General features: G+C 41.3%; 3 protein-coding genes and 1 non-coding gene across 6 annotated transcripts in view; 3 read left to right on the forward strand and 1 right to left on the reverse strand.

Moving 5' to 3' along the window:
• LOC114909086 (zinc finger protein 11-like) overlaps window positions 1–27,960 on the forward strand; it is a 334,553-nt gene that overhangs the window by 160,538 nt on the left and 146,055 nt on the right. The gene's annotated exons all lie outside the window — the stretch shown is intronic.
• Window positions 620–3,610, forward strand: LOC108931888 (macrophage-expressed gene 1 protein-like). The gene is made up of 2 exons (XM_018747956.2): window positions 620–1,077; window positions 1,731–3,610. The coding sequence occupies exons 1-2, from the start codon at window positions 637–639 to the stop codon at window positions 3,267–3,269; spliced, it is 1,980 nt and encodes a 659-aa protein (XP_018603472.2). The 5' UTR covers window positions 620–636; the 3' UTR covers window positions 3,270–3,610.
• trnar-ccu (transfer RNA arginine (anticodon CCU)) lies at window positions 4,369–4,441 on the forward strand. The gene has a single exon. It is a non-coding gene; the product is annotated as a tRNA-Arg (tRNA).
• LOC108931894 (uncharacterized) lies at window positions 16,024–24,980 on the reverse strand. Of its 3 annotated transcripts, XM_018747971.2 has the most exons (10): window positions 24,763–24,980; window positions 23,131–23,258; window positions 22,735–22,833; window positions 21,192–21,302; window positions 20,232–20,463; window positions 19,425–19,491; window positions 18,807–18,923; window positions 18,134–18,244; window positions 16,805–16,899; window positions 16,427–16,619 (listed from the first exon to the last, which is right to left on the reverse strand). In XM_018747971.2, the coding sequence occupies exons 2-10, from the start codon at window positions 23,178–23,180 to the stop codon at window positions 16,503–16,505; spliced, it is 999 nt and encodes a 332-aa protein (XP_018603487.1). In that variant the 5' UTR covers window positions 23,181–23,258; window positions 24,763–24,980; the 3' UTR covers window positions 16,427–16,502. The 3 variants fall into 3 exon arrangements, with proteins under 3 accessions (XP_018603485.1, XP_018603486.1, XP_018603487.1); XM_018747969.2 differs by having other exon boundaries at window positions 16,024–16,899; XM_018747970.2 differs by lacking the exon at window positions 24,763–24,980 and adding an exon at window positions 23,857–23,966 and having other exon boundaries at window positions 16,024–16,899.

Consider the following 27,960-nt stretch of genomic DNA (forward strand, 5'->3'; position numbering starts at 1 on the left):
ACCAAAAGAACTGTTTATTCGTCAAATGTCTCGGATACTGGATTTGGAATTATGTGAAGGAACCCCTAAAAGCCAAGGGAGAACATATACTCTGTGTCACAACCTTGCTTCTGTGATACAGCAGACCTCTGCGACCCTGCACTGTGCCAGTGGTTATTGATAAAGGGTGGATGGAAGTGGTAAAGAATACTTTTTATTTACAATTGCTTTTTGTGAGGATTTTACAGAAACTAACCTTTTAAATAAATGGCAACACGTATGTACTATTCAATTTGTATTCATTGCGACTTAGAGGTAACAGTAATGTCTGAGTTACAGACAAATCAAAGTACAAACACAGTTGTGGTCCCAGTTGTGTGGTACCGCAACATGGGCTACATGGACTCTGAAAGAATGTGAAAAAAATACATTTACAGCCTGTATATTTACAATAGCTAAATGGGATGTACTGAAAGCGGAAGAACGGTTCGAATTTTAAAAAAGGAAAAAAGAAAGAAACAAAGCATCTTATTCAAAGTGTTAACTCAAATAAAGTAAAGCACACCCATCAGGTAAGACACACCCATTGAGCCTTTAAAAGTCTGACACCTGGAGCCATCATCACATTACTGACCCAAAGATCCTTCCAATAGGATCATGGCCGTTTTTGCTACTCTTCTGCATCTCCTGATACCCTTCGGGGCCTTTAGCTTAAGCCTGTCCTCAACGAGCCAGCTAAACCTGTGTAAGCAAGTCTTAAATTTGCCTGTTTTGGAGGTCCTGCCTGGCGGAGGCTGGGACAATCTGCGTAATGTGGATGCCGGCCGGGTGATGGATATAGAATACACCCAGTGCCAGACAACAGAGGACGGAATGTACCTCCTGCCAGACCAGGTGGTCACGGTGCCACAGAAGTCCAGCAAGGTGAAGATCAAGTCTGAGATTGTCAACAGCTGGCTGGACTACAAGAGCTCCTTGGCATATTCTGTGAACCTGGACATCTCATTCTTTTGGATTCTCAACGCCAGATTCTCCGGAGAGTTTCAGAGGATGAAAACGCACCAGGTGAAGGAGAATTCCGTCACCAGCAGGACAGAGGTGAGACACCAGCGAACGCTGCGTTTCATACATGTTAGAATCTTGACAAAGGGTTGGTGTTTCACATTGCACCGCATTTGGGTTTCGAGGTGTGAAACTTTGAATGTATACTTTCACATTAATTGCTGCACATTTTATGACTCGGTAGCATGTGCATCCAAACTAACATCACAGAACCCACAACACAATGCCTTGGTCCTGTGCCCTGGAGTCAGCATTCTCCTAGTAACACAAAACGTACTTGGTCATTTGTCCAACCCCTTGGAGCTCAACATGTTACTCTCATGACTCTAGACTAAATTTACAATGATGACCTACTGTAGCATGCGAGTTTCATATTTACAGTCTTAATTTGTTTTGTTTGTACATTGTCTGAAATGATCCTATTATGTGGAACATTTTATCTTCTCTGTTTCAGCTGCATCTTTTCTTGTTATTTTATTGTCTAGAAGCCTTGGAAATTCTTTCTTTTATCACAACACTAAATTGTTATTGTTCTGCTTTGTAATGTAATGCAAGCATTTGTTCAGAAGTAGAATGCAGCCAACTGCTTGGTGCTCAAATCGTTTCGTACCACCAGTGCTGTTACTGTTACATGCACGCAGCAAATTGTGCTTGCGGAGTCACTAATCCTCTAGGTTATTTTTCAACAGATGCGCCACCTCATTTACACGGTAAAAACCAATCCCATCTTCACCCTGGACCCAGTGTTTGTCAGTCGTGCCACTGACATTGCCAGCGCCCTGGAGAACAACAACACTCGCCTGGTCAACTTCCTCTCTGAGACTCTGGTACGGGACTATGGTACACATGTCCTCACTTCTATCGATGCCGGTGCCACTTTGGCCCAGGAGGACTATCTTGCGAGTTCTTTTGCAAGGAGCACCAGTGAGGCCTCCCTCACTGAATCGGCCAGTGTCTCTTTCTTCACAATCGTGTCTCTTGGCTATAATTATGTTGAAAATTACAGTCTCCTACGTAACTACATGGACAACATCACCTACTCTGTGATGGTTAGCCATGGTGGCCTGCCCTTCTACCCAGGCATCACTCTTAAAACATGGGAGGAGAGCATCCATAACAACCTGGTGGCCATCGACCGCTCTGGATCCCCACTGCACTTCTTCATCAACCCGGACACCCTTCCCAACCTTCCAGCACCAACAGTTTTGAAGGTGAGTGAAGCAGTGTTCCAGGCCATCCAGCGCTACTATAAGGTCAACATGTACCCTGGCTGCACCGACCCCAACTCCATGAACTACAACTATCAGGCCAATGTTGAGGACGAGTCCTGTGATGGTGTGATGTCGAATTTCAGCTTTGGAGGGGTGTTCCAGCAATGTACAGCTCTCACAAGAGATGAAAAAAGTCTCAAGCTGTGCCAGAGTCTAACCCAGAAAAACCCACTTACAGGGAATTTCAACTGTAGCCCATCCTACAGCCAGACCCTGCTGAGAACGGAAATCAAGGAGCAGAGCTCCAATCGGTATGAGTGTAGAGAAGAATGCCATTCCTGCTGGATGTTCTTCACATGCTGCAATGATGTGTGTGGCAATGTGTACACTGTGCAGAGGGTGACTGTTCAGACTTACTGGTGTTCAGCCACCAATGTCACTAACACTTACCCCTCTGGGTTCCTCTTTGGAGGTCTCTATGGGCCCACTTCAGTGAACCCCGTCACTAAAACCAAGAGCTGTCCCAGTACATACTACCCTGCAACCCTACTGTCAGATGGGCTGAAGATCTGCTTGGGCCTTGATTATAAGTTGGGTGCACGGTATTCTGTGCCATTTGGGGGTCTCTTCAGCTGTGAGGCTGGAAACCCAATGGCAGGTGGTCTTTCCAGTTGCCCGGGAGGATATACTCAGCACACAGCCGATGTCAGCGATGGGTGCGAGATATTGTTCTGTGTTCACTCGGGAGCCTTTTCTCAAGGAGACCTGCCACCGATCATCTCTCCCCCCTTCACACGGCGGCCACTGCAATCCCAGAATGACACCGAGACAGTGGTGGTTGTGGAAGAGGACGGCGATGCATGGGTCAGAAGTGACGAGCAGGGCTGGAAGAAAACTGGCTTTGGAGAAGCCCAGCACATGATGCTGTTGTCTCCTGCCTCTGGGGGTTTCAGAGAGGTGGGGGCTCTAGGAGTGACACTGATGACGACCTTTTCGTTGCTCATTGTATTCCTGTAGGAGGTGTCCTCTTCAGGCTTTATCAGCCTTTTCTTAAAATTCAAACATTTTGATTACTTGTGATCAAAGTAAGTGTCAATCAAAATCACCCTTAAAATTTAATAACTGAATTATGCTTCATGATTAAAGATATGTAGCAAAATAAAAATTATTGATATCTGACATTACTATAATTTTGCCATATGTCAAAGTCCTCAATCATTGACTTCAAATATACATGTAGCAGAACCTAAAATTGAGAAAGATGTTTCCTTTTGTCATGCTAGAATCATCTATAAGGCTGTGCTTCACCTTGAAAATGTACACGATTTATGCATAATGTTCTGTAGAATAAATTTGCCACTGAATACACTTACCTGATTAAGAGTCTTTATTGTTCTCCGCACTAAACACATTGTAGACTACAGCGACCCCATTAGGACAAGCGGGATGGAAGATGGACGGACACTAAACACGTTGTAAGCCAACAGCAGATGTGAAGAAACAAAGAAAATGTTTTTGTTAGGCTGCTGTGTTTGACTTTACACATTGTGTTAGCATAAGATACGTATATCCCAAACAGCCAAATATTTGCTGTTATTGTGGATCGGAAGACAATCCAACAAGGGTAGAAAGAGATTTACACATGTCCCCAAAACACCCAGCAGTAACATAGGGCAAAATTAAAGCTTTTTTCATCCAAGGAAACAAAACAATTAGTAGTCGAAAAAGCTCAAATAAAAAGCAGAATGTTTGAAAAAAGCAAATTCATTTTAGTATCTAACTGCCAATCTGGAAACCCCAAACAAAACAAGTGAGAACCTGAAACTAATGACTGTCTCCTAACACCATCATTGAAGTCCTCATGAAATGAGCCTTTCTTCAGGTTCACCCAACATTTTTTAAAATCCCTGAATTCTTCCCTTCTGCAAGGCAAATGGAATTGTCGAGAGGAACCAAAAAAATTCCCATCCAAGCAGAAAGGAGGAAAAGGAGGGAAATAAACCTCTCAGGGTCCAGTACTAGGAGCTGCTCACCCCTCTGGGGCTTTTATGGTTTTACACTGGGCTAGTGTGGGGAGAAGTCAACTTCCTACACAAAAGAGCTCTTTGATCACACAGCCCCAGTGGCCTAATGGATAAGGCATTGGCCTCCTAAGCCAGGGATTGTGGGTTCGAGTCCCATCTGGGGTGAAGCGTTCCTTTTAGGAACGCTACCACAAGGACTTCATTTACAGAGCTGCACTGGTGTTCACACACTTTGATAGAGCCATGTTATAACACAATGGCTCCTCAAGATCTCAAACCACTCTTTTCCTTCACAACCTCTGAAGTACGTAAGAAACGACAAGGAGTGCAGTGGAAAGTTTGAAAGACGCCACTGCAATATGAATAAATGGAAGCAGTTTAGCTCCTCACCACATCATACCATTCACAGAATCCATGCTCCTAGGTGTCAGTGTATCTGCGGGAACCCACAAGTCCGATCTTGTGTGGTCAATGCCCAAGTAAACTAGCGTCACAATCTGATTAATATACTGATTAATAGACTGATTTGAAGATAAGGGATGAAAAAGTGAATCCATGGTTCTACAAACTGAAGGAAGGAGCATCTGCCTTTAACTGAGGTGGGTAGCGTCCCTGCCCATGGCATCGAGGCTCTGGGTTTGATTCTTATAATACACATGCTGGAAGCCAAAATCCCAAATGGACGCTAAAAAACAATTCTACTTTAGATTTAAAGTTAACCCTCATGATAAATACACCAATAGGCTTGTTGATGTTCTGCTCGGCTGAAATCTCAGTAATGGGTTCCTGGGCAATTTTCGGTTCGCTGTTTTCGTTCATTGTCTTTGTATTCATGATAATGTGCCACTGACACAAGTAACTGTTTGATATTTCACTACCTCTTTGGAAATTTTTTTTTGGAATTGTATGATTATGTTCAACAGGAAACATCAAAAATAAACAAACACTGAAGGAAAGAAATGAAGATTTCCAGGTTGTTAGTGTTGATGCGCAAAGTGAGAGAATGAGACAACATTTGTTTCACCGATATCACCCGCTGAGTGGACAACCAAAGGCTGTGAGATCTGTGGGTTTTTTTATTGTGTTCCTGGACTCATATAACTGATCATAATCACTTTCTCTTTACAAAACAGTTTGACTTCTTTACGGAATAAAGGTTTGGCTCCATTCTTCGCATTGAGTCCAACCATCAGCCTGGAAGCAACAGTCGTCATAATTCTCCATTGTCTCTCCTTGTTGGATCTGCACCACAACACACACAGAAAAAAGGAATTAGAACAAAGGACTTCATAATTCAAGAAGAAATGAAAGCAGAGAATGTCAGTGAAGCGGCAAAGGGGAATAACTTGGCTTGAAATATTCCAGAATGGTGCTATGAAGTGAAAGAATGACCTGAATGAAATGGAGAAGTGTAAACCAGGTTCACGGGCTCAAAGAGCTGATTGTAAACATCAAACTGACACTTTGTCCTCTGATGAATGTGGAGAATGAAAGATATGTCTCACATATCAGACTTCTTAATGAAGGGAAAATTCAGGAAGGGTCCCTTTTCTATGTTCTATGTTTCCATTTTTAGGCTCTTCTTCAGAATTTAATCCCAGAGTTTAAAACATACGATGTCCAAGAACAGATTCAGACAAAAATACAATGAAACATAAGTTAAAAAGAAAATAAAAGACACTTTCAAAACACTGTTGTTTGTTAAACTGGTGTTCCAGTCGTGTTTAAAATGTAAAAATCCAGACACTGGATGAGTGGTTTTTGTTGAAGAATGAAAATATATTATTAAAAGTCATTTTAAAAAAAGTTTGTTACAAAAATTATGTTGGTGTTACTACTGTCATGGAAAAAAATACCTTTTATGTCGGTTTTTTAGCTAATTATAAGTTTATATATTTTCATCAGAGCAACCTTGTTTGTCAATAATTGTAGTTAAACTGCTACTTAATGAGAATTTGCCAACAAAGGTGATTTTATGGAATTAATTCATGTATGGCATGGATGCACTTATCCTAAACTGCATTGGTACGAAACAGCAAGCTGTATAAGCGGTCAGTCACTGTAAGAACTTTAATGCAATAAACAGTAGTAATTATAACAAATTCAGAATGGAGCCGTTAAGATTGTAACCACAAGATATAATCGTATTACACTGGCTCTTTGTTACCCATGGACTTTTAGGACAGACTTTGAAATGTTCTCGTTCACGGTGCACTTAGTAAATCTAGAATTAATTTCCGCTGTTTCTCTTATCATGGTGTAACTCATCCTGCCCAACGTAGGAAGCAAATTGTTGTCCTCAACCTCCATTAGGAGTTTTATCTCATACTTTGCTTTCTGGATTTCCTGCTATTTCTATCTATATATATATATATATATATATATATATATATTCATCCACCAGATGTTTTCCTCTTTTTAGATACACATACACACACACGCACACGCACGCACACACATTTTCAGAACCGCTTGTCCCATACGGGGTGACGGGGAACCAGAGCCTACCCGGTAACACAGGGTGTAAGGCCGGAGGGGGAAGGGACACACCCAGGACAGGACGCCAGTCCGTCGCAAGGCACCCCAAGCAGGACTCGAACTGTAGACCCACTGAAGAGCAGGACCCGGTTCAACCCATTGCGCCACTGCACCACCGCACCCTCCTCTTTTTAGGTACTACCCAGATATTACCCATAGTTGAACTGTGGATAAAATGGAATTGTGTTTAAACGCTGTGGGAAAAGAGGCTAAGATCAAAGTGTAGTACCTGTGATTTTAGTGGGAGCAGAGTGGAACCTAATACAGGACTGCATGTGGCATGACTGCAGCTTTCCTGGGATGAAGCTCTGCTCCCTCCCTTTTGGATAGCCCATGGAGCCTAATGTGCTGGGTTTCGGGTGACCTGCCTGCTGTCCCCACGGGGTGATACAAAGTTTTGATTTCTAGTAGTTTTATTAGTTAGTACAGCTCTCCCACCATGTCGACAGCTCCGAGGATCCAAAGAAATGATGACTTCCACGGCAAGAACGGCAGTTCCAAGGATGCAGACCACCTCGAAGAATACTCTTCGCTTCTGGTGAAGGAACCGGGAGGACGACAGCAAATTTCCTGAGCGAATTGCTTTCGTTCAGGAGGTTGTCTTAGGACTCCTGGCCCTCACAGTTGAGGATGTGGTCTGCATCCAACGCAATGGACCTCTGTCGTTCTTCAATCTCACACTGCTGACCAAGGGGGAGTACTGGAAGACTTTGAGGATGTGTAGGGAGAGCGCTGACTATGCCACCTTGCGCCCCTACTCCGTGGAACCACTGTGAAGAATGACCGGAGGATCAATATGCTCTACGTCTTCTACCCCTTTGTGTCAGCAGCAGCTGTGGAAACTTTCCTGAAGGAGTTTGTTGATGTCATCGGAAGACACAAGGACATGCAGGATGAGCTGGACTTTTGGAATAAGTGAAAATAATTTCAGGTATGTCTTCGCCCTGACCCTGAGGGGATGGAGGGTTTTGTCCACCCTCCTGCGTATTTTAACATTTGCAGCAGCACAAGCTACCTGTTTTATCAAGGCTAGCTTCTCTCCTGTCATCTGTGTTTGGGCCGAGGGCACGCAGAGAAGAACTGCAAAGGCATGAGGTGCCGGCGGTGTTTGGATACCGGCCATCTGGCCAGGGACTGCGTAGGTCCCCACCACTTTTTCCAATGTGGAGGAGAGGGACATCTCTTCCGCAGTTGCCCCCAGCGTAGACCGCACTGCGCCGGTGAGGTGCTGGGCAGTATAGCATCGGCGCAGGATGGTCCAGAGGCAGTACTATCGTTGACAGTTACTTGGCGTCAGACAGAAGCAGTGGCGGTGAATGAGGTAAGGGATGGTTTTGCAGTGGCCGGTGTTGGCGGGTCGCAATCGCTCAGCACTGCTGTTGTGCCTCCGGACGAAGACGATTTTCGCTCTCCTGGTCAGGAGGATATGACCTTGAATTTTTCACTGGTGACCAGAAGGAAGAAGAGATGAAGGAGGGAGGCTGGACATGTCAGCGGTACTACACTGGGGGTACCTGTTCAGATGAGGCTGAAAAGATTACCCCTTCTCCCCATTGGGACCAGACCATTCAGGTGTTTTGGTTAATGATTTGTCCCGGGTGGGGTCCCCTCCTAGGTTGTTTAATGAGTAATTTTAATTGGATTTTATTGAAGTGTAGTATTTGTGGTGGTGCAGTGGGTTAGACTGGGTCCTCCTCCCTGGTGGGTCTGGGGTTTGAGTCCTGCTTGGGGTGGTGTCCTGGTGTCCTGTCCTGGGTGTGTCCTCACACCCTGAGTTGCTGATTAGGCTCTGGTTCCCTGCGACCCTGTATGGGACAAGTGGTTCAGAATGTGTGTGGCATTTGTAATACCTTTTTAGAGTGACCTTATTTATTGATAGTGTATTATTCTTGTATTTAATTTTGTTTTCTCTATTTATAAGTGGGGGCGCGGGGGCGTGGTGGTGCAGTGGGTTGGACCACAGTCCTGCTCTCCGGTGGGTCTGTGGTTCGAGTCCCGCTTGGGGTGCCTTGCGACGGACTGGCGTCCCGTCCTGGGTGTGTCCCCTCCCCCTCCGGCCTTACGCCCTGTGTTGCCGGGTAGGCTCCGGTTCCCCGTGACGCCGTATGGGACAAGCAGTTCTGAAAATGTGTGTGTGTGTGTGTGTGTGTGTGTGTGTGTGTGTGTGTGTGTGTGTGTGTGTGCATAAGTGTGGGGGTGTGGTGGCGCAGCGGGTTTGGCCTGTGCCTACTTTCTGGTGGGCTTGGAGTGCCTTGAGGCAGACTGGCATCCCATCCTAGGTGTGTCCCCTCCCCCTCCAGCCCTGCACCCTGTGCTGCTGGGTTAGGCTCTGGCTCGCTGCGACCCTGCTTGGAACAAGTGGTTTCAGTCTGTGTGTGTATTTATAGTGTAATGTTAATATTGATGGCAGATACTAAAGCTCATGAGTGCTTTGTTGAAGTCCAGTGATTTCTTGAAGTGCTGATACTGTACAGTTGCTTTTGAATGCATGAGCTAAGGAATTTTTGGCTGTCGGATGATGATTGAGATGAACTGAAGCAAAGTTGTCATGATTGGTATCTGATGTTTTAACTGGTTTTTAATGTTTTGGTTTTTTTTGATTGTTCATTGATTTTTGTTTGTATGATCTTGTTCTTTTGAGGATATTTAGTTGTGTTGGTATTACGGATGTTTTGTTTGCAAAGGTTGAATGTTATGTTTGTATAGTCTTTCTGTTTTTAATTGGAGTTAATAAAGAATTAAAAAAAAAAAAAAATAAGGAAAAGGGGAGAAAGTGCTGGAAGGTGCCGCCAGGATCGATTGGCAAGAGTGTTTGACCAAAGCCAGACGGAAAATGGGTTTGTGGAAGACCAGGTCTCTCTCCTTGATAGGGAAATGCTGGCGCTGAAGGTGAACATCCTTCCTACATTGCTGTGCCTTGCGCAGGTGTACCCCTTGCCCCGCATGATGCAGAGTCCTTACAAAAGATATTTTTGATCTCGCCTGGGGGGGCAGGTATGAGTATGTGAGGAGGGAGGTCATGTACCTTCTGAAGGAGGAGGGAGGAAGGGATGTACCTGACATTCTTCTTAAACTGGATTGTCTTTTCCTCTCCCAGTTACATAACCAACTGGCAGCTCCATCTGAGCATCCCCACCAGTGCGTCTTTGGTTGGAACTTCCAATGCACCAGTTCATACATTTAAGACTGAAAAAAAAATAAAAATTTACACTGCTAGATTTTCAGATCAGAAGGGATTACCAACCCACTGCTAAATACACTACCAACAATGGGTCACTCATCCATACATTAGCATTGTGGTTTGGGTTAGGGTTGGAGTTAGGTCTTGCATTAGGTTAGGGTTAGAGAGTTAGGGTTGGTGTTTGGTGTTGCATTAGGGTTAGGGCTGGAGTTAGGGAAATGGAAAAGAAAAAAAAATCTCTTTTCTCCCCCTTACTTTCCTTCTTTTTATTTTTTCTGCTGTATCTCACCATTGTATAAATCCCACCTCCTGCTGCAGGACCTTCCAACAAGGTTCTTAGTCTCAGCTGCTCAAGTTGAAAAATAAGAAACCTATATAAGTAAAGATGTCAGTGTAAGTGTAAGTAGGGTGGCACAATGGTACAGTGAGTAGTGCTGCTGTCTCACAGCGCCTGGGTGGTATGAGAGGACGTGGGTTTGATCCCCACTCAGTCTGTGTGGAGTTTGCATGTTTGCCCTGTGTCTGTGTGGGTTTCCTCCAGGTGCTCTGGTTTCCTCCCACACTCCAAAGACACGCGGTTCAGGTTCACCCATAGTGTGTGAGTGTCACAGAGAGAGTGTGTTCCACTGATGCATGGATGAGTGACCCACTATAAGTAGTGTATCCAGCAGTGTAAGTCACCTTGGTGAATAAGGTGCAACAAGGCCAGGATGAACTCTGTATCAAACCCAGTTGCTGCTCCTGTCACATAAACCTTCCAAGAAGCAAACAGAAGATGGAAATGAGGTGAAAAGTCAAAAGCATAAAACCAAAGGTACCAAACAGCACTGAGAGCTTCAGCAGTGACTGGCTGCTGGTTGAGAGAGAAGACGAAGTGTGTTTGTGCAGCAACACTTCCATCTAGTGACAGGCAGCAAGTTGTAGCCAACGTGTTGTGTAAGAATGAAAGAAGTTTTGAAAAGGTAACCAAACAAACTGCAAACCTCGGAAAAATTTTGCTGTGCGCAGCTGTACTTAAAGGTTCGAAGAAGAAGTTAGAGAAATTGGCTGGAAACTGAAGAACCTGGGTTTAAATCCCTTCTCCTGATGTAGTATCTGGTTTAAAGGTACTTACCCTCAGTTAGTACAGTAAAAATGACCCAACTGTGCAAATGGATAAACTGTGGTAAGAATCATAATACATAAACCAAACACAATTCCTTTTGAAGTTTTTTTTTTTTTTTTTTTTTTTTTTTAAGAAACCACAGGTGAAAAGTAACTGTCAACGTACACTTATTTCACTCTGATCAGGTAATAATAAAATGACAAGTAATAGACAGCTTTTCTACCAACAACAGAAGGGGGTGACAGCAAAACAGAGACAAAATCAAGACCAGAAAACCGCAAATACACACAGGCACATCGTGCAGCAGAAGGGTAAAAATTTACAGTATTTAGTAGCAGTGGTCAGGGACACAATGTATTCAGTCTTCCATAATTCCTTGGAATGATGGTGAGATGAAGTAGATCAGACATGATGCGTCACAATATCCCTCCCTTCCCATGGATTTCCTGTGACTTTCCACACTACTTTAACAACTTTAATGTAAAACAGTGTATCCCACGGTAAGCAGAACGTACAGAACCAGGGAAACACAAATATGCGGTGCGTAATTCCTGGACGCGTCTCTTCCGCGTTTTTACGCACGGCAATAATGTGAAAAAGAAAGAGAAAAATAAATATGTATGAGTTGAAAAGGCGCTTTCTGTTTCTATTTCTCCTCCTGCATGTGCTGTGCAATTAATTCAATTAAGTCAAAACAACTTTTGAAACGCGGATTCTGGGAGTTTCCAGAGTCGAACCATAATGTCATTTGCAAGTTTGTCAGCGATTTGTCTTCTTTGCTCTTGTATGATTCCGTGAAGCATTTTATTTGTACAAAAAAGTTTGCCAGTCTTATAGGATAATACAAGATAAAAAATAAGTAGGAGATCAAGTCCACCGTTTTGTTACTTTTTTGTCGTTTAAGACTTTCGGTTCTGGCAGCTCTGGTGCGAAGAGAAGTTCCCTATGTGAGAACTTTACACATTTAAAAAAAATAAACCCTTTTAAGAGGTATTTTACTGTACTGCTACTGTTCCACAACACCTGTGTGCCACAGCCTTCTGTCTCTCTTGTCCCCTCACCTGCTGTACAGGTGTGTCCACCTGAGCCAATCAAGTATGCTTGTCTCTGTGTGTGTGTGTGTCTTACAGCATAAAGCGCACTGCCTTCGTCTGTCACTGTGATTTAGCCAAACATCACTCTACAGCTCATGAGCAATTGAGGCCAAAATTGCAGAAACTCCTCAGACTCTTTCTTTTAACTCTAAATACTTTAAAATGTCTGTGAATTTTACACTTGTTCATTTAGCAGACAAAATAACGCACAAGTCAGTGGACAAAAGTGTGTTTCTGCAACAGTTGGACAGAGTCAGACAGACGGACGATTCTAGAAACAATCTCTCCAGGACTGCAGTTTGCGCCGGTGCCCAAAACACCAGGAGTTGCACATATTGATAGGAAATTGGTGACTGTGACAGATGGAGTTTTTGGAGTCAAGTTTATGGCACGGGGGGGAGAGGAACGGAGAAGTGGATCTGTCCAAATCTCTTTGTGATCAGGATTTATCAACAAGTTAAAATTAAAGAGGTGTTCTGGTTGGGCTCCAACGGTGTCTAGGGATAGAACAAAGGTTGTTCTAGCAAGTTATGACCTGACAAGACAACAAACAAGTGTGTGTTTCATGTTCTGGTGAAAGGGCAGTTAACCAAAGTGCAGAAAAATAAAAAGTCGATAAGAAAACCATACAGGAGTGCAATGAATACAAAGGGTGTAAAAAAAGAAAGAAAAGAAAAGGCCTAACTAATTGTAGATGAGTCATTTTCTAACTCCAACCCAAAAACAAAAAAGAGGTCAAAACCCAAAACAAAGTCTTCCCCCACCTTCCTACCTACACTACTTTTACACTAAATAAGGAAACAAACAGGTGTACAAGCAGTATAAAGGTGACACAAAGAAGGAAGCAAAAATATCAAAACTACCAACTGGAAGGTCAACAGAGGAGCACCATCATCAAAATCACACTGTAATAGTTGGTTAATCCGTGATCCAGCTCATCAATGGCCTCCAGGAAGAGTCCTTTCAATACCTGGGAAGTCCTGCCTTTCCTGGTCCGACAAATAAGGTTCATCTCTCCTAGACTGATGTCGCTGGATGAGTGTGGCTCCAATCCAATACAGGGATGAGGAAAACAAAAAAGAAAAAACGGACACCCACTGTGGACGTCGTGGGTTCCAATCATTCACATGCCAAATTTTGTATACATAAACAGAATTTTTGCAATTCTCCATATGTTGCATTTTTATAGCAATAGATTACACAGTTTACATCAACAGTTAACCTGCAAGAAAAATAAATGACTAGTAAACCAATATAAGATGACATCCAGTGATACCACTCAATGCACAGACCGATATGGACGTAAACATGTGCTTGTGAATATATATATATGTTCAAGTATATATTTATATACATGCATCACAACACAATTTTACATAAAGATTATTTTGAGATAATCCTCGATTTACTTTTTTTGTAGCTTTTCTAGTTCTCTTTTTGTTTTTGCCGGATCATAGATTGTAATTTGGAGAATGTTTTCTTTTAATACTGTTTTCATTATTTGAACTCTTAGTTTGTCATTTTATATAATGTTGTGTTAAAAGTTTATTATAATCAGAAATTTTGATGTTATTCCTGGTTGATTCTAAGTGTTTTTGTGCGCTATGATCTGGCACCTCCTGATGGAAATTGCAAGGAACCAAATTATATTCTCTCCATCATTGTCTGAATCTCACTGTCAGTTACTGTGTATCAGTTCCTATTGATCACTTTGAAAACAAAACAAAGAAAAAAAAGCATATTGTGAATATTCACCTTTATTTCTAAGTATTCAGCTTTTACTTAATTTTAGACTACCTTTCCTGTACTTATACATGTTACACACCATAACTCATAATCTGTACATTTGTAAACTACAAATATTTGAGCTTTTATTTCCTCTTTAAACACGCTAGTAATATTCTATTTTATGGCGGTTCAACTCCAAGCTTTCATCCTTGGCTTGGACTGGAAGGGTTCAAATCCTGCCTCCTTCATCACGGTACCTAACCTCAATTGTTCCAGTGTAAACTACCCTGCTATACATTGATAAATGATTAAGTAGCTTTATATTTAAAAAAGTCACTTGAGAGAAAAACCACTGGTTGGTTAATAACACATTTAACGTCTGTACTTTTCCTTTAAGCTCAATCATGCCGCGTCCGGATGAGAGTCCGACACAGACACGTGTTGCTGTAACGTCTGAACGCGGACGAAAAGTATAACGACCCCACGTGTACAGTGTATTCATACGAGTGCACAGTGTAAAAGGTAAAGTACAGTGTACAGGTGAAACGACGAACACAGGACACGGAGACACAGAGTGTATTTTCACTAAGGTGAAAATTAAAACACGGATCTCAGTGGCACCTGAATGCGAAGATGTGACAAAATACCGGACCGGAACTCTGGAGCGGAACAGCAGAGTCATTCGGGACAGGAACGAAAACAGCTAGAATTTGAGAAACAGGTAACTACATTTCACTGGGAGCCAACAAATGAACAGCTGACTAGTAATCCGCAATGCTGCCTCACCTGGCTGCTGCTTTCTACTTGGTTAAAAGAAAGAGGGGAAACAGAGCCATTTCAGCATTCTGTCATCAAGGTTCTGTACAGGCAGGTTGCTCCACCCTTGGCAGTTGCCCTTCCACTTTAACACTGACCTCAATGAATCAATCAATCAGATTATCCTTTAAATAACAATGTACAAGTGTCTGCATTAATTTTCTGGTTATATCTGGCAACAAAATCAAGTGCTACCCTGGGGTCTGATCACACACACACACACACACACACACACACACACACACACTATCAGAACCGCTTGTCCCTTACAGGGTCACGGGGAACCGGAGCCTACCCAGCAACACAGGGCGTAAGGCCAGAGGGGGAAGGGGACACACCCAGGACGGGACGCCAGTCCGTCGCAAGGTACCCCAAGCGGGACGTGAACCCCGAACCCCAAACCCACTGGGCAGCAGGACTGCGGTCCAACCCACTGCGCCACCACACCCCCGGGGTCTGATCAAAACAGACTCAATTCACATGTTCCCAGAGGAATAAAGATCAGGAGGAAGAGGAGTTACTTGTGTATAAAAATGGCACACACACTTGTTCTTGTTTCAGTGCTGCATTCCAATATATTATTTCCCCTATGCACGTGGGGTTTTTTTTTTTTTCGGTCATGAAACAACTGGATGTTTCCATTTACTTAGCTTACACTTTTGTTCAGTGTTCCTTACAGTAATTTAACTATTTCTACAGTTGGGTAACTTACTAGTGCAATTCAGGGTAAGCACTTTGATTAAGGGCATTACAGTCAGCAGCAGGACTGGAACTTATGTCTTGCAAATGCAAGGCAGCAGCTCCAAATGCTACCAAACCTGCTATACTTTTTTGCATAACCAACACATTTATATATTGTTTTGCTCTCTACAGCACAATATCAACTATGTACCTTCAAGAAGAAGCAGAGCATATTCTTGCATACAGTGACTGAGCCTGTAATTTTAAATAATAAATGTTAAGACCCCAAGGCTGTCTAGTGGTGTGTTGGGGTGTAACAAATTTGTACAAAGTTATTTGTTATGAACACACAGGACAACAAGCAGTGTAGAACAATCAGGAGTATGTCTTTAATGATCTTTTTTAAATTTAAAGGCAGTAATCAAAGAACACTTACATTTATTTATGAGACTTTTTCTCCAAAGCAACTTGCAGTGGATATTATATAGTGTCACCAGCCCACACACCTTATTCACCAAGGAGAGTTAAGACTACTAGATACACTACTTACAATAGGTCACTCATCCAAACATCAATGAAACACACTCTTTCTGTGTCACTCACACACTATGGGTGAACCTGAACAGCCTGTCTTTTGGGCTGTAGGAGGGAACCGGAGGACCGAGAGGAAACCCATACAGACATGGTGAGAACCTGCAAACTCCGCAATGGTCATGCCAGTAAAATATAGCATATTCCTACCTTCTGTGAACTTTTACTACACATTTTTGAATATTTTTTTGTAAAATATCACACATTGTGTCCCTCCTCAGTTCCTCATTCAACAAAGTATCTTTTATACTCCGCATGTTCCACAGCCTCCCTCTGTTTAGTCCAGTGACCAACGCCGAATTTCTTCCTCTCTAGGAACTCTTTATATAATAACGCCCATTTTTCTCCACCATGGCTTCTATTTTAGTCAGTAACTCAGTAACCTGAGTGCGGTTCCTCTTCTTTTTACTGTTGAACACATGGTATCTACCGCCACACTTGTCAATGAGATTGGAATATTTACAACTAGAAGTCAGGATCTTATTTATTGGTTTATCCAGCTGATCTCCTCCAGTGAAGAGCACCATTGTGTACTTCAAAGCTTCTTCTCCAAAATTCTCCTGGATCTGTTCCACTGCCTTCTCGTCCTGCTCTGAGAATCTTCCCAATCTGATAACCAAGAGGAAGACATGAATATTGCTCTCCATAACCTTACGTTTCACTCTTTCATTAAAGAATGATGCGTCAAACATCCTTGGAGTGTCAATCACTGTGATTTTTCTTCCTTCCATCACACCAGTCTGTAGCTGTAGGGTTTTAGTTATTGGCTCCAGTGAGAAATACTCCTCAAACACCTCTTTCCCCAGGATGGTATTTCCGGCGGCGCTCTTTCCTGCTCCTTCTGTGCCCAGCAGCACAATCCCGATGTCACAGAGTCCCAGTCCAGGACCTATATAGACAGAGACATGACAGAAAAAGGCCTATGATACTGTCTCAAGAAGTTATCCTTTGTGTTGGAAATCCAGAGTCATCATTCACACCTGAAACTCCAGGTGATGTGACACACAAGCAAAATGTCTTCTGAGCCAGCAGCACCAACCTGTGGATCTCCAAGACCAGGGAGAGAAATGTCTACTTTACACATATGATCTCCATCATGCTTGGTTACTCATATGAAATAATGTTTGTCTGAAAGTGCAAAAACTCAAGCTAACTAAATTTTTACAGTCAGCTCACTGCTTTCGCTTACTATGGAACAGAACTTCTACAGATGTGACAAGTTTTTAACTGTATGAAATGATATTTCTGAAAAAAACTTAATGAAATGGGATTGATCTACATATACCACTCAGTCATAATAATAGATGATCATATACTAACTAATCAAGTAACATGCACACATTTGCTCTTTTGATGCTGGAAATAATTTAAAGATAAATTAATCACTGGTGGGATCTCTTTTAGAGGGAAAGACCTCAATAAGTGATTCCCATAACTGCTGATCAGTCCTGCACAAAGGTTTGGCGATATTTAGGCCACTTCAGTTGTTATATTTTACAAAAGTTTTACATGAATTTGCTTCAGTATTTTATCTGGTTTTAACTATCAAAAAGATTAAAAATTTTGCTTCATCTGTCCAGAGAATACTTTCCAGTACAGTTGTGCAACATCCAGGTCCTTTAGAGTAATAGATTTAGAGATAACAGAATCAGTGGTGGGGGAAAACAGTGAGGATCAGCATGCACTGTACCCCAGACAAAGAGTTGAGTACCTCTGATATGAAAAACTGGTTGAAAGGACTAAACTGGGCAACTTTTGACAATATGCATACATTACCTTTTTAGAAAAAATTAGCATTACTGCAGGTAAATTACTTAAGCCTCACTATGATATTTACATTTATTCATTTAGTTGACGCTCTTCTCCAGAGAGGCTTACAATGGTAAGGTCACAATTTTTATATGCTTATAATCATTTACACAGCTGGGTAATTTCAGCAGACAGCTTAGGGTAAGTACCTTGTTCAAGGGTACTACAGCCAGAGGTGGGGATCAAACCTGCAACCTTTGAATCCAAAGGCAATGACTCTAACCACTACAGTACCAGCTGTCCATATTTCTAAACATGATACAAAGCAGATCAATAGACTGATGAAAATTTTAAAGTGAGAAAATCATATTTACCTTTGGGAGAAAAAATATTGTACACAATCAGCACAAGAAGCAGTAGGAAGAAGAGGAGCATCAAAAAAATTCTTCCCAAAATCAGGAGAGTCTGACTTGTAGTCTCGCATTCTGTAACAAGTGACAGGGATTTTTGTTTTCATCATTTAGTTCTACCAAGTCTGAGACTGACTGGATTAGATTTTGACTGAATTAGATTTTGACCTTTAAGTCACCTGGTTACAGCTATAAAACAAAGTGAAATTAAAAAATAATATGTATAAAAGAACTTCCAGTCAGCTTCAAAACATGACTTTGTAAACCCAAACACACCGGAAGGAGTTTCATTTCATACTGAAGGAAAACCATCTGATCAGTGAAATTAACATTTTCAGTAAATATTGCTATACTATAGAAATCCTGCTGACTAATTTGAATTACAGGGTGGGGTGGCCCACGGTCCTGCTATCCGGTGGGTCTGGGGTTCGAGTCCCGCTTGGGGTGCCTTGCGACGGACTGGCATCCCGTCCTGGGTGTGTCCCCTCCCCCTCCGGCCTTACGCCCTGTGTTGCTGGGTTGGGTTCCGGTTCCCCGTGACCCCGTATGGGACAAGCGGTTCAGAAAATGTGTGTGTGTGTGTGATTTGAATTACATGAAAGCAGTGTGACAGTAACATAAAACACAACATATTTACCTGGTAAAGAAAATATATCATAAATAATCCAAGGACAGAACACATAGAAAAGGACAATTGTGATGACAGCTAGGAAGAAAACACAGAGAATCTGTTGACGAGTATATGATCTGCTCTCTGCAAAAAAAGAAAACATTACTTTTAGTAACTAGTTATACTGTTGAGTAAAATATTACACTCAATTCTGTGTTAGATATAAATGCCAGTACATTTAATTAACTACTCAAATTATGGTTCAATAGCTCTAAAGCACATAAATGGCTATGAAAATCACTGCTGTGGTGTAATAAGCCAATCATCACTTGTAGTGACAGCTTATTTAAATATGTTTTCTATCCAGCTTGCTTCACTTGTAGTATCGTGTAAAACATTACATTTGTAAGCCATAGACAGTATCATAAAACAAAACATGGAAATTAAAAAAACAAAACTAAATTAAAACAAACCAGTGGGAAAAAGATCAATGGGGAATTTTCAAACTACTTTTTACTCTACTCTTTTCTCTGTTGTGTGTCCTTTTTTTGTGGATATACACACACACACACATAAACATTTTCAAATATATGAGGGGGAAAGTTTTTTTTTTTTTTTTAAATAAAATAGAAACAAGAGTCTTACTTGTCTGACTTTCCCACTGCATCTTCCCCTGCAGTGTTTGGGTCTCAGTGCCTGTTCCTCTCATTGTCTGAAGCAAAAAGAACAAGAGTCAATAAGCCATCATAATGTTCTTCAGCTCGAAATTTTGCAGAAGAACCATCCCTGTAACATCAGCTACTGTCATTGTCACAAATATTTATGAAGGGATCCCTGATTGGAAATCATAACTTAACAGGACCAGGTCTTTAACAGATTCTCTGTGGGTAGAGGAATTTGGGTTTTTAATGCACTTCATTCAAAGCTGAAGAAAGCAATTGGAAATGACACATTCCAGAGTATGTAAACGTCCAGATAAATTATTTGCCAGTGTACTTATATATACATCCATTTTGTACTCTTCTTGGTGCTGCAAATTATTTTTAAATTCAGCATATTTCATCTCATAAATTGCATATGAAGCACTGACATCCTCTTTGTAGAAACAATGACCACAAGACATGGTTGTGTCCATGAGTCAATTACAATGTGATTACTGATCCTGGCTGTTATCACATCATATATTTGTCTCAATAAAAAATACACTTGAAGGGGTTTTGGCAATGTTTTGGACAAATACCAAGAATGTAACATTTTAAACTACTCTTTCTTTGGAAGTGTCACTAAATATTTCTTATAAGCTGTTTTTGAAAAAAGTTTTGAGTGTGTAATATGACGCATATCAGAGCCTTCGGTGTTTGTCTCTTAGTATTTCAGTGAGTGCACCCAGCATCTGTGTGTCGCACTGCTGTTCGCATCACGTGAGCTCACCCTTGGAGAGCAGATCCTCACCTGAATTTTCCCCCTCTCCTCCTTGTGTTTTCTGGGCTCCTCCAAGACGTGCCTCTGCAGTGCTGGTACAGTGTAGTGCTGTCGGACATGAGCCTCACAGTAGGACACGCTGCAGGTCAGGCAGAACTTCACAGCTCTTTCCATCTTCTCAGTGCACGCATCACATGCCACATCTCCAGACAAGATGTTTCTGTTTCTGATGCCAGATTCTTCAGAAAGACTGCTGAAAGAGCTGCAATCAGTGAAAGTGGAAAGTTTGATGTTTTCTATTAAAGACTTTGCTGATAAATCTGAATCAGTTTTTTTTTAAACTAGTATCAAAAGGACTATTCAAAATTCATAAACTGCATTGTGCAAAGGTCATGAATTTACTAAAGACACTGGTCAAGTCTCTTCTCTCGGTGGGATTCTTGGGTTTGCTTTGAGAATACCAAGAGATCTTGACTGGCAGGATAGAAGAGTGACTGCAGGGTTATAATGTCAGAGTTACCAGGTCACACTGTTGCCTTTAGCATCTACCAAAGAAAAGCAAGGAAGCAGAAGTAATGAAGCAAAAAGATGCCTTTTTAATGGGGTTTTGATGTAGACACATGCAATGTCAGCAACCACAGGCTCTTTGTTGGGTAAAACTTTTTCATAAGAATTCAACCAAATTTCACATACCCTAGACAGTTTTCCCTGTTTGTCCATTTTTTTCTTAATTTTCACCATCCTACATTTCATACTATAACTTCAAAAATTTAGCCACATATAGGAAGTTAGGACAAGAGCTTTTGCTTCGTACTGAGGATCCCTGTGCTATTATGCTGGCTTTGCCGTGCTGTACCACTAAAGAGTCTTTTTTTTTTAGGTTTTCCAAAACATTCTTAAGTCTGTGACTTAAAACTCTGAAAAATGAGTCTAAACTGTTATTAGATGCCTGATCATCAGGAGCATAGCTTAGGCTCACAGTGAGCTCACCTTGAAGGAGAGATGTTTCCCTCACTCACAGTTGGAGGCATGTCTATTGACTGTTCACTTTTCATAGAACACACGCTGAAAGTGGGTGAGACAGGCCTCTTAATCGGGGTCCTGTGAACATCACACAAAGACAAGAACTCTAGTACTTTATTCCTTAAACCAGCATTCAAAGAATGTATTATTGAGGGGTTTAAAAGGATGTACTGTTGGTAACATAACTGAAAATACTATAAAAAGACTTTCATCAACTTCTCACGGCTTTTAAAATGACAGAGGCTGAACTGATATTCGTGCTATGAAACTGTTCTACGTAGGTCCATAAAACTGATTCTTTACCAATGACGACTGCACCTGCAAGGCTGTGTAAATCTTTGTGATGACTGAATTTATGCTTCCATGATTGTGATCTGTTGCTTCAAAGAGAAACTTGTTCATAAACAGGCAGCCGAATCAGCAATACTGTTACAAAAAATGTCCAATGAGAGCCAAACAGCAGCCAGCTCATTTGTACAGAGGCGGTTTCCGATCAAGAAGAAGTTATTTTAAGTGAACTCACTTTGGAGGAGAGGAGGTGTTTCCTTCACTCAAAGTAGGATGCAAATCAACTGACTGGTCACTCTTTATAGATACACCACTGTCTGAAGGTGAGTCAGGTGTCTGCGCTGGTAGACTGTCAGTTCTAGCATGTATTCCATAAGCCATGTTTCAATTAATTACTGTGTGGTTTATGGGCGGGAAATTAACTTGATTGTAAATGCAGACTTGCAACAGACTGGCGCCTCGTCCTGGGTGTGTTCCCTCCCCCTCCAGCCTTACGCCCTTTGTTGCCAGGTTAGGCTCTGGCCCCCCGTGACCCCGAATGGGACAGGCGGTTCAGAAAATATGTGTGTGTGTGTGTGTGTGTGTGTGTGTGTAAATGCAGAAAGATTGTGAAAAGACTCCCATCAACCTCTCACTGCTTTTCACTTCATACAGCCCGGCCCGATACTAAAGCACGTCCAGAGAAGACCTTTATCCATAAAAGTATGGTTCTTCAGCAAGACCACTGCTACATCTAAAGCAGCATATGCAGCATTATGCACCAGGGCATTAAGATCTTTCCCACTGCCAAAATGTTTTGTGAAGTTGTGATCTTTAGATTGAAGTAATTTTTGAACAACTCTTTCTAATATAGGGAATATAAAGTTATTTGGGAAATCATGCAGATTCACACACTTATTTCTTCCGTAATACATTTTTAAAGTATCTGTTTTGAAAACAGTAGGGTTAAATGTATATAATGCTATATACCCCTTTATTAGTTCTTAAATATTATTCTGCCCAGGAAAGATTTGCTCAAAAATTATTTAAATACGATGCACTCATCACAGTGAAATGATTATTGCTATTATTTGTTTACATTATATGTTTGGTTTAGGCCGATTCTAACATTCTGTACATTGAGAAATCAAGTGAAACCTCATCTTCATGAATCTGTTAGCATACAGACAGCACTAGAAGGAGGGATGAATTAGGTCTTTTATTCTAGCGACAATAAGCTCACCTTCGGTGTATAATTACACCAGTGGCAGAAATTTGGGAAGAACTGTTTTCCCTGGAATCACTGCTGGGACCAGGTGAGACCAAGTCCTGATGATCCACACTGACAACAGAAAATGGTTACAAGTTTTTGAGTTAGACCTTTATATTGACTCACTTGAAGCTATAATCTAAGATACAGACATCAAATTTGAGTTTTCAAGTGGACTAAGTATGAATATTTGTTTTTAAAGACATCATATCTATACACACTTAAGTTCTATATTACACAAAATGACTACATAATACAGAGACAAGACTGTACCGTTATATTATATATGACACCATACTGACTAAACAAAAAGTATACACTTTTAATTTCAGGGAAGTAACAGTATATACAAAAAATAGCTTCTCCTACCCTGTGGCATCTGAGTCCTCATCAGGTTTTGGGAGGGTGATGTTACTCATTTTTGGATCAGTTTCCTTGATTACATCATCTTCAGTTCAGAATGGGAGTTTAAATGTTCCATTCCTAAGACATGAAGACTTGCATGTGCAGAGCATATCAGACAATTAGTATTATATATATTATATATATATATATATAAAATGTGTTGTCAGTTTGACTACAAAAAAAAAAGAACATTTTAGACATAATTAAAATTTCAACAATGATATTGCAATACATTGTGTTCCAGGTGGATACAGCAGGTGTATCATAATCATTTATACAGATGTAACAATTTGAATTTCCTACTTTAGAAACGAAAACCAAGGGTGCCTTCTGCTCAGGAAAAATCCAGAGTCAGTGTTAAGTTCTTGATTTATTTATTTATTTATTTTTTTGTGACATCTGATCCCCTGCAATCAGAGTAAATGTGCTGTATGACCTCCCCTTTACGCCTCAGTGTTCACCTGGGGAAGCTCACGGACAACGACGTCCATGATCAGGAATTGGAATGGAAGTTTTTTTTCTTTTTTTTTTTTTTTTTTACTTAATTCACTTCCTGGAGCAAAACGCAGTATTACTAGAGCATTTGATTTGTTCTTAACATTTAAGAACAAATAAGAACAGTAACAACAACAACAATAATAATAATAATCTATTCCATGATAAATAAAATTGCGATGTAATAAATTTTACCCGTTGTTATAACTTCAAGGATAAATACATCAGAATGGGTGTTTAATCGTTTTTGTCAAAAATAGACACGAAGACGTCGTTGTCACGTTTGCAATGGATGATTAAAGCTGGTCCCAAGACCTCGTTTAAAAAAAAAAAAAAAAACTTAGTAACCTCGACACAATACCATGGCATGTCGAGCTATGTCCTTGTTTTCTGAAACTCCATTAATGAAGAAATATGTGTCGTTTACTTTACTTATTTTAATTAAAAACGTCCTGACGCAAAGTCACGCGTTATTTTCAAAATGGAGGCGCAGTCGGTTCACTTTTGGACACCTCATAAACCGCGTCATTCCTTACAAATAAAATGCATTAAAATGATGTCCTGTTCGCACCGTCTCCTGCATATCGCTTGACGCTGACGTGACAAGTGCAATGTTTTCAACCGTCTATGTTAATAATCAGTTTCATAAATTATGTTTAACTGAATTAATTAAATGTATTTCGCAGTCTGCCGGCTATCACTGACTGAAAAGTCAAGAGCACAAACTCTCAGTGCAAGTGACACCAATAAACTCTTTCATTGTCGTGGACCATATCTTTAAAAACGTATGCAAAAATCGTTTAGAACTTCATCTTCATGATTATACGAAAGAAACTAAACAAGATTAGGCTACGTGAAGAGGGTGGACACCTGATCATGATCTGAGGAACGCGGAACAACAGGTGCGAGTTCATAATCCTGCAAAGAACACCAATAAACTTTTTCTCGTCTGTTCCTCACTCACTCACTGCTTGGTCTCTTATTCGTTTTGCTCTTATTTTAATAATTACAGTACATCCACTGATAAAACTATATTTAAGAGCTTTGTTTTATTGATTTGATTAAAACCAGTTTTTCAAGTCCGCCGTTTTACTTACTCACCTCCTCCGTCGCACTTCAGGAATCGTGTAGAAAAAGAGCCTCAGTGATCACTTCAAACTTGTAGAAGACAAGTGAAACAAGTCCGTGGTCACTGAAATATAGTGAGTACATTTAAAAAAGTATTTAATCTAAATATATATTTTCACTATATATACAAGCTGTTGCTACCCCGCTCCCAATGAATGTGTTGTTACAACACCTGTAAGGCAACTCATCTATTTCACTTTCTCTTTCTCACTCACTCAAACACACTTGGAACAGTGGGTGTCAACACACACACACACTTTCTGAACTGCTTGTCCCATACGGTGTCGCGGGGAACCAGAGCCTAACCCGGCAACACAGGGCACGAGGGGGAGGGGACACACCCAGGACGGGACGCCAGTCCATCGCAAGGCACCCCAAGCGGGACTCGAACCCCAGACCCACCGAAGAGCAGGACCCGGTCCACCCCACTGCACCACCGCGCCCCCCTCATGGGAGTTAACAGTTCACCGAAAACACCCGACTGGAGCTGTGAAACTGATGTCACCATGCCCCAAAAGAATAACGAAATTAAAAGGATGATGTATTCATGACAACACAACAAAGATTAATGATGACAGTGAGTATAATAAGGAACATAAGACTTAAGTTCAGCCATTTCAAATGTGGGGTAGTAAAGTGGCACAGCAAGTGTCACTGCAGGAGAATTGATCATTGCATATACATTGATTCCACATATGGAAACTCAAAACTTGTAAATTAGATGTAGTACAAACTAATGTGCGTTAGACAAAAGGGTACAGGTTCTTTCCAGTGCAAGCCAGTTTAATGGCACATTTTTACCAGTTTTGCTTTTAATATCTCATTTGTTATCTCATTTGCTTTTAATATCTCAATTTCTAATTTTTCACTTGACTCTGGCTGATAAAGAGGGTCCAGACTTTGGGCAATGTGCAAGGCTTTACATCTTTCCCTTCTAAAGACAGTTATCACCATTGTAAATGTGTCAAACCATAATTCATACAGGCAATCAATAGTAGACAGTTTTTTGGTGTGACTAGACTGCCAAACACCACTGCCACAGCATTTAATATTATTTCCCATCCATGTCCATCCACGGGAGCATGCATTTTGGGAGTCTCAAAAGTTAGGCATGGATTTAAAGTGGGTGGATAGGGACAGCAGAAGTGCCTATAGTGCACCTTAATCATGAACTTGTTACCCCAAAGGGACAGCAGAAGTCAGTACACATTACATGTCTTGCTCTTTGCCATTTCATACGCATGGGCAAGGGTCCTGAGTTTTGCTTCCTATTCAGAAATTGCATGTGAAACAGAAGGACATAAGGATAGTAGTCTCAGCATACTCATGTTAACACTTTCAAGAAGAGTCTTGCAGAGGTCCGTTGAAGATTTAGAAGAAGTAGCAATCCGTTGTGCTCTACAGTGGTGTTCACCATCTAGATGATCAAGTAAAAGAGTGTCTGGGTTGAGAGTAAACTAGACAGATGTCTGAGGTCAGAAGAGTAACATCCCTTTCTGTCAAAGGTTGAATGCTGTCAGCAACAGCATTTAAGTTCTTTTACACAGTGGGACAAGGACCATTCAGAATTGAGTGGATTTTCCACAATGATAGCAGATGACAGTGTGACAGAGAAAAGCACAAGCATGGATAAAGACTGATTCTGCAGCAGCAAGGGATTTTGCACAAAATTGCCCTTATGTTCAGTTAGAACAGAAAGGACTGATTTAGTAAAGCCATGGTGGGACAGATAAGGAGGACCTGTATGGTGGTTACAAAATTTTCTTAACTCGGATCGCAGCATACAGAATCAGAGAACATGTTACAATGGCAACATTCCACTGTCAGTTATATGAAGTCTGGATCATCTCCTCAGGTTAATGTGTGGTGTCTTTCAATATCTCTTTAAAATACTTCCAAATATTTTGCAGTACTGCAGAAGTTCATGCCACATGCAGTTCCTCTCCTGCAAAACATCTCCCTCCAGGTATGGGGTCTTCCTGTCAATATTTGAAAAAGAGAGCGTTCATTAGTTTGATAAGGACCTGTTCTGATGGCTGTCATAAGAAAGCTAGGAGGGCTGTGACACAGTCACTTCCTGAAACAGAGAATACTTGTCTGAATACTTCATTCTTTTAAGTCATCCTATACAGTCTCATGTGCTTAAGTTTTAAGGCATTGTCATGGCATTTCAATTTGTGTGTTTTACAGTCACATCATGAGTCTTTACTCCCAGTTCAACAGAATTCTGTTGTGTACATGCAATTTTGGTTACCTGCTCTACACATTTCATTATGGTCTTACATAAGATTTACATAATTCTATACATCTAATAACAGAATGGAATTGGGCTTGCTCTTTTCTCTGTAGAGACATCTGTTTTCCCAAATGTTCACTCACTGCTTGTCCAAGTTAGGGTTGCAATGTCCAGAGCCTATCTTGAAAGCATAGGACACAAGGCTGAGAAAGTTACACTCTGGATAGGATGCCAGACTGCTGCTGGGTGGCCACACACCCACACACACACACACACACACACACACAATACAAGTAATTTAGAGTTATCAATGTACCAGAAATATGTCTTTAGACTGTGTGACAAAATCCATGGTGACACAAGGAGAACATGCAAATTCCACACAGGCTAAGAGAGATTCAAACTTATGCCCAAAGAGCCCAGGTACTGTGAGGTGGCAAAACTACCTGCTACACCAACATGCTGCCCTTTTTCATTAGTAGCTTTTTCCCCTTTACAATCTCAAGCTCCTATTTTTTACTGTAGTCATGGATCACATAAGAAAGTCTAGTTCTGCTTCTGAGTTCTTTTTCAGTGAAGTACCATAATGTGTCCTCTTCATTTTACTTCCTTCTTTGTTTTGAAATTTCTGGTCCCTGCTCTGCTATGGGGGGCGCGGTGGCGCAGCAGGGTCCTGCTCTCAGGTGGGTCTGGGTTTTGAGTCCCGCTTGGGGTGCCTTGCAGCGGTCTGGCGTCCCTGCGACCCCGCGACCCTGCTTGGGACAAGCGGTTATGGACGTTGTGTGTGTGTGTGTGTGTGTGTGTGTGTGTGTGTGTTCTGTTCTGTCACGTTGGTTTTGAGGTGTGCCTTCAGAAAGCCAAATGACATGTAACATGAACTGAGCTTCATGAAAAAACATCCTTTCAGTTTACAAAACTACAAATAATAAATAATA

This window comes from Scleropages formosus, chromosome 1, assembly GCF_900964775.1.
Source record: "Scleropages formosus chromosome 1, fSclFor1.1, whole genome shotgun sequence".
NCBI lineage: Eukaryota > Metazoa > Chordata > Actinopteri > Osteoglossiformes > Osteoglossidae > Scleropages > Scleropages formosus.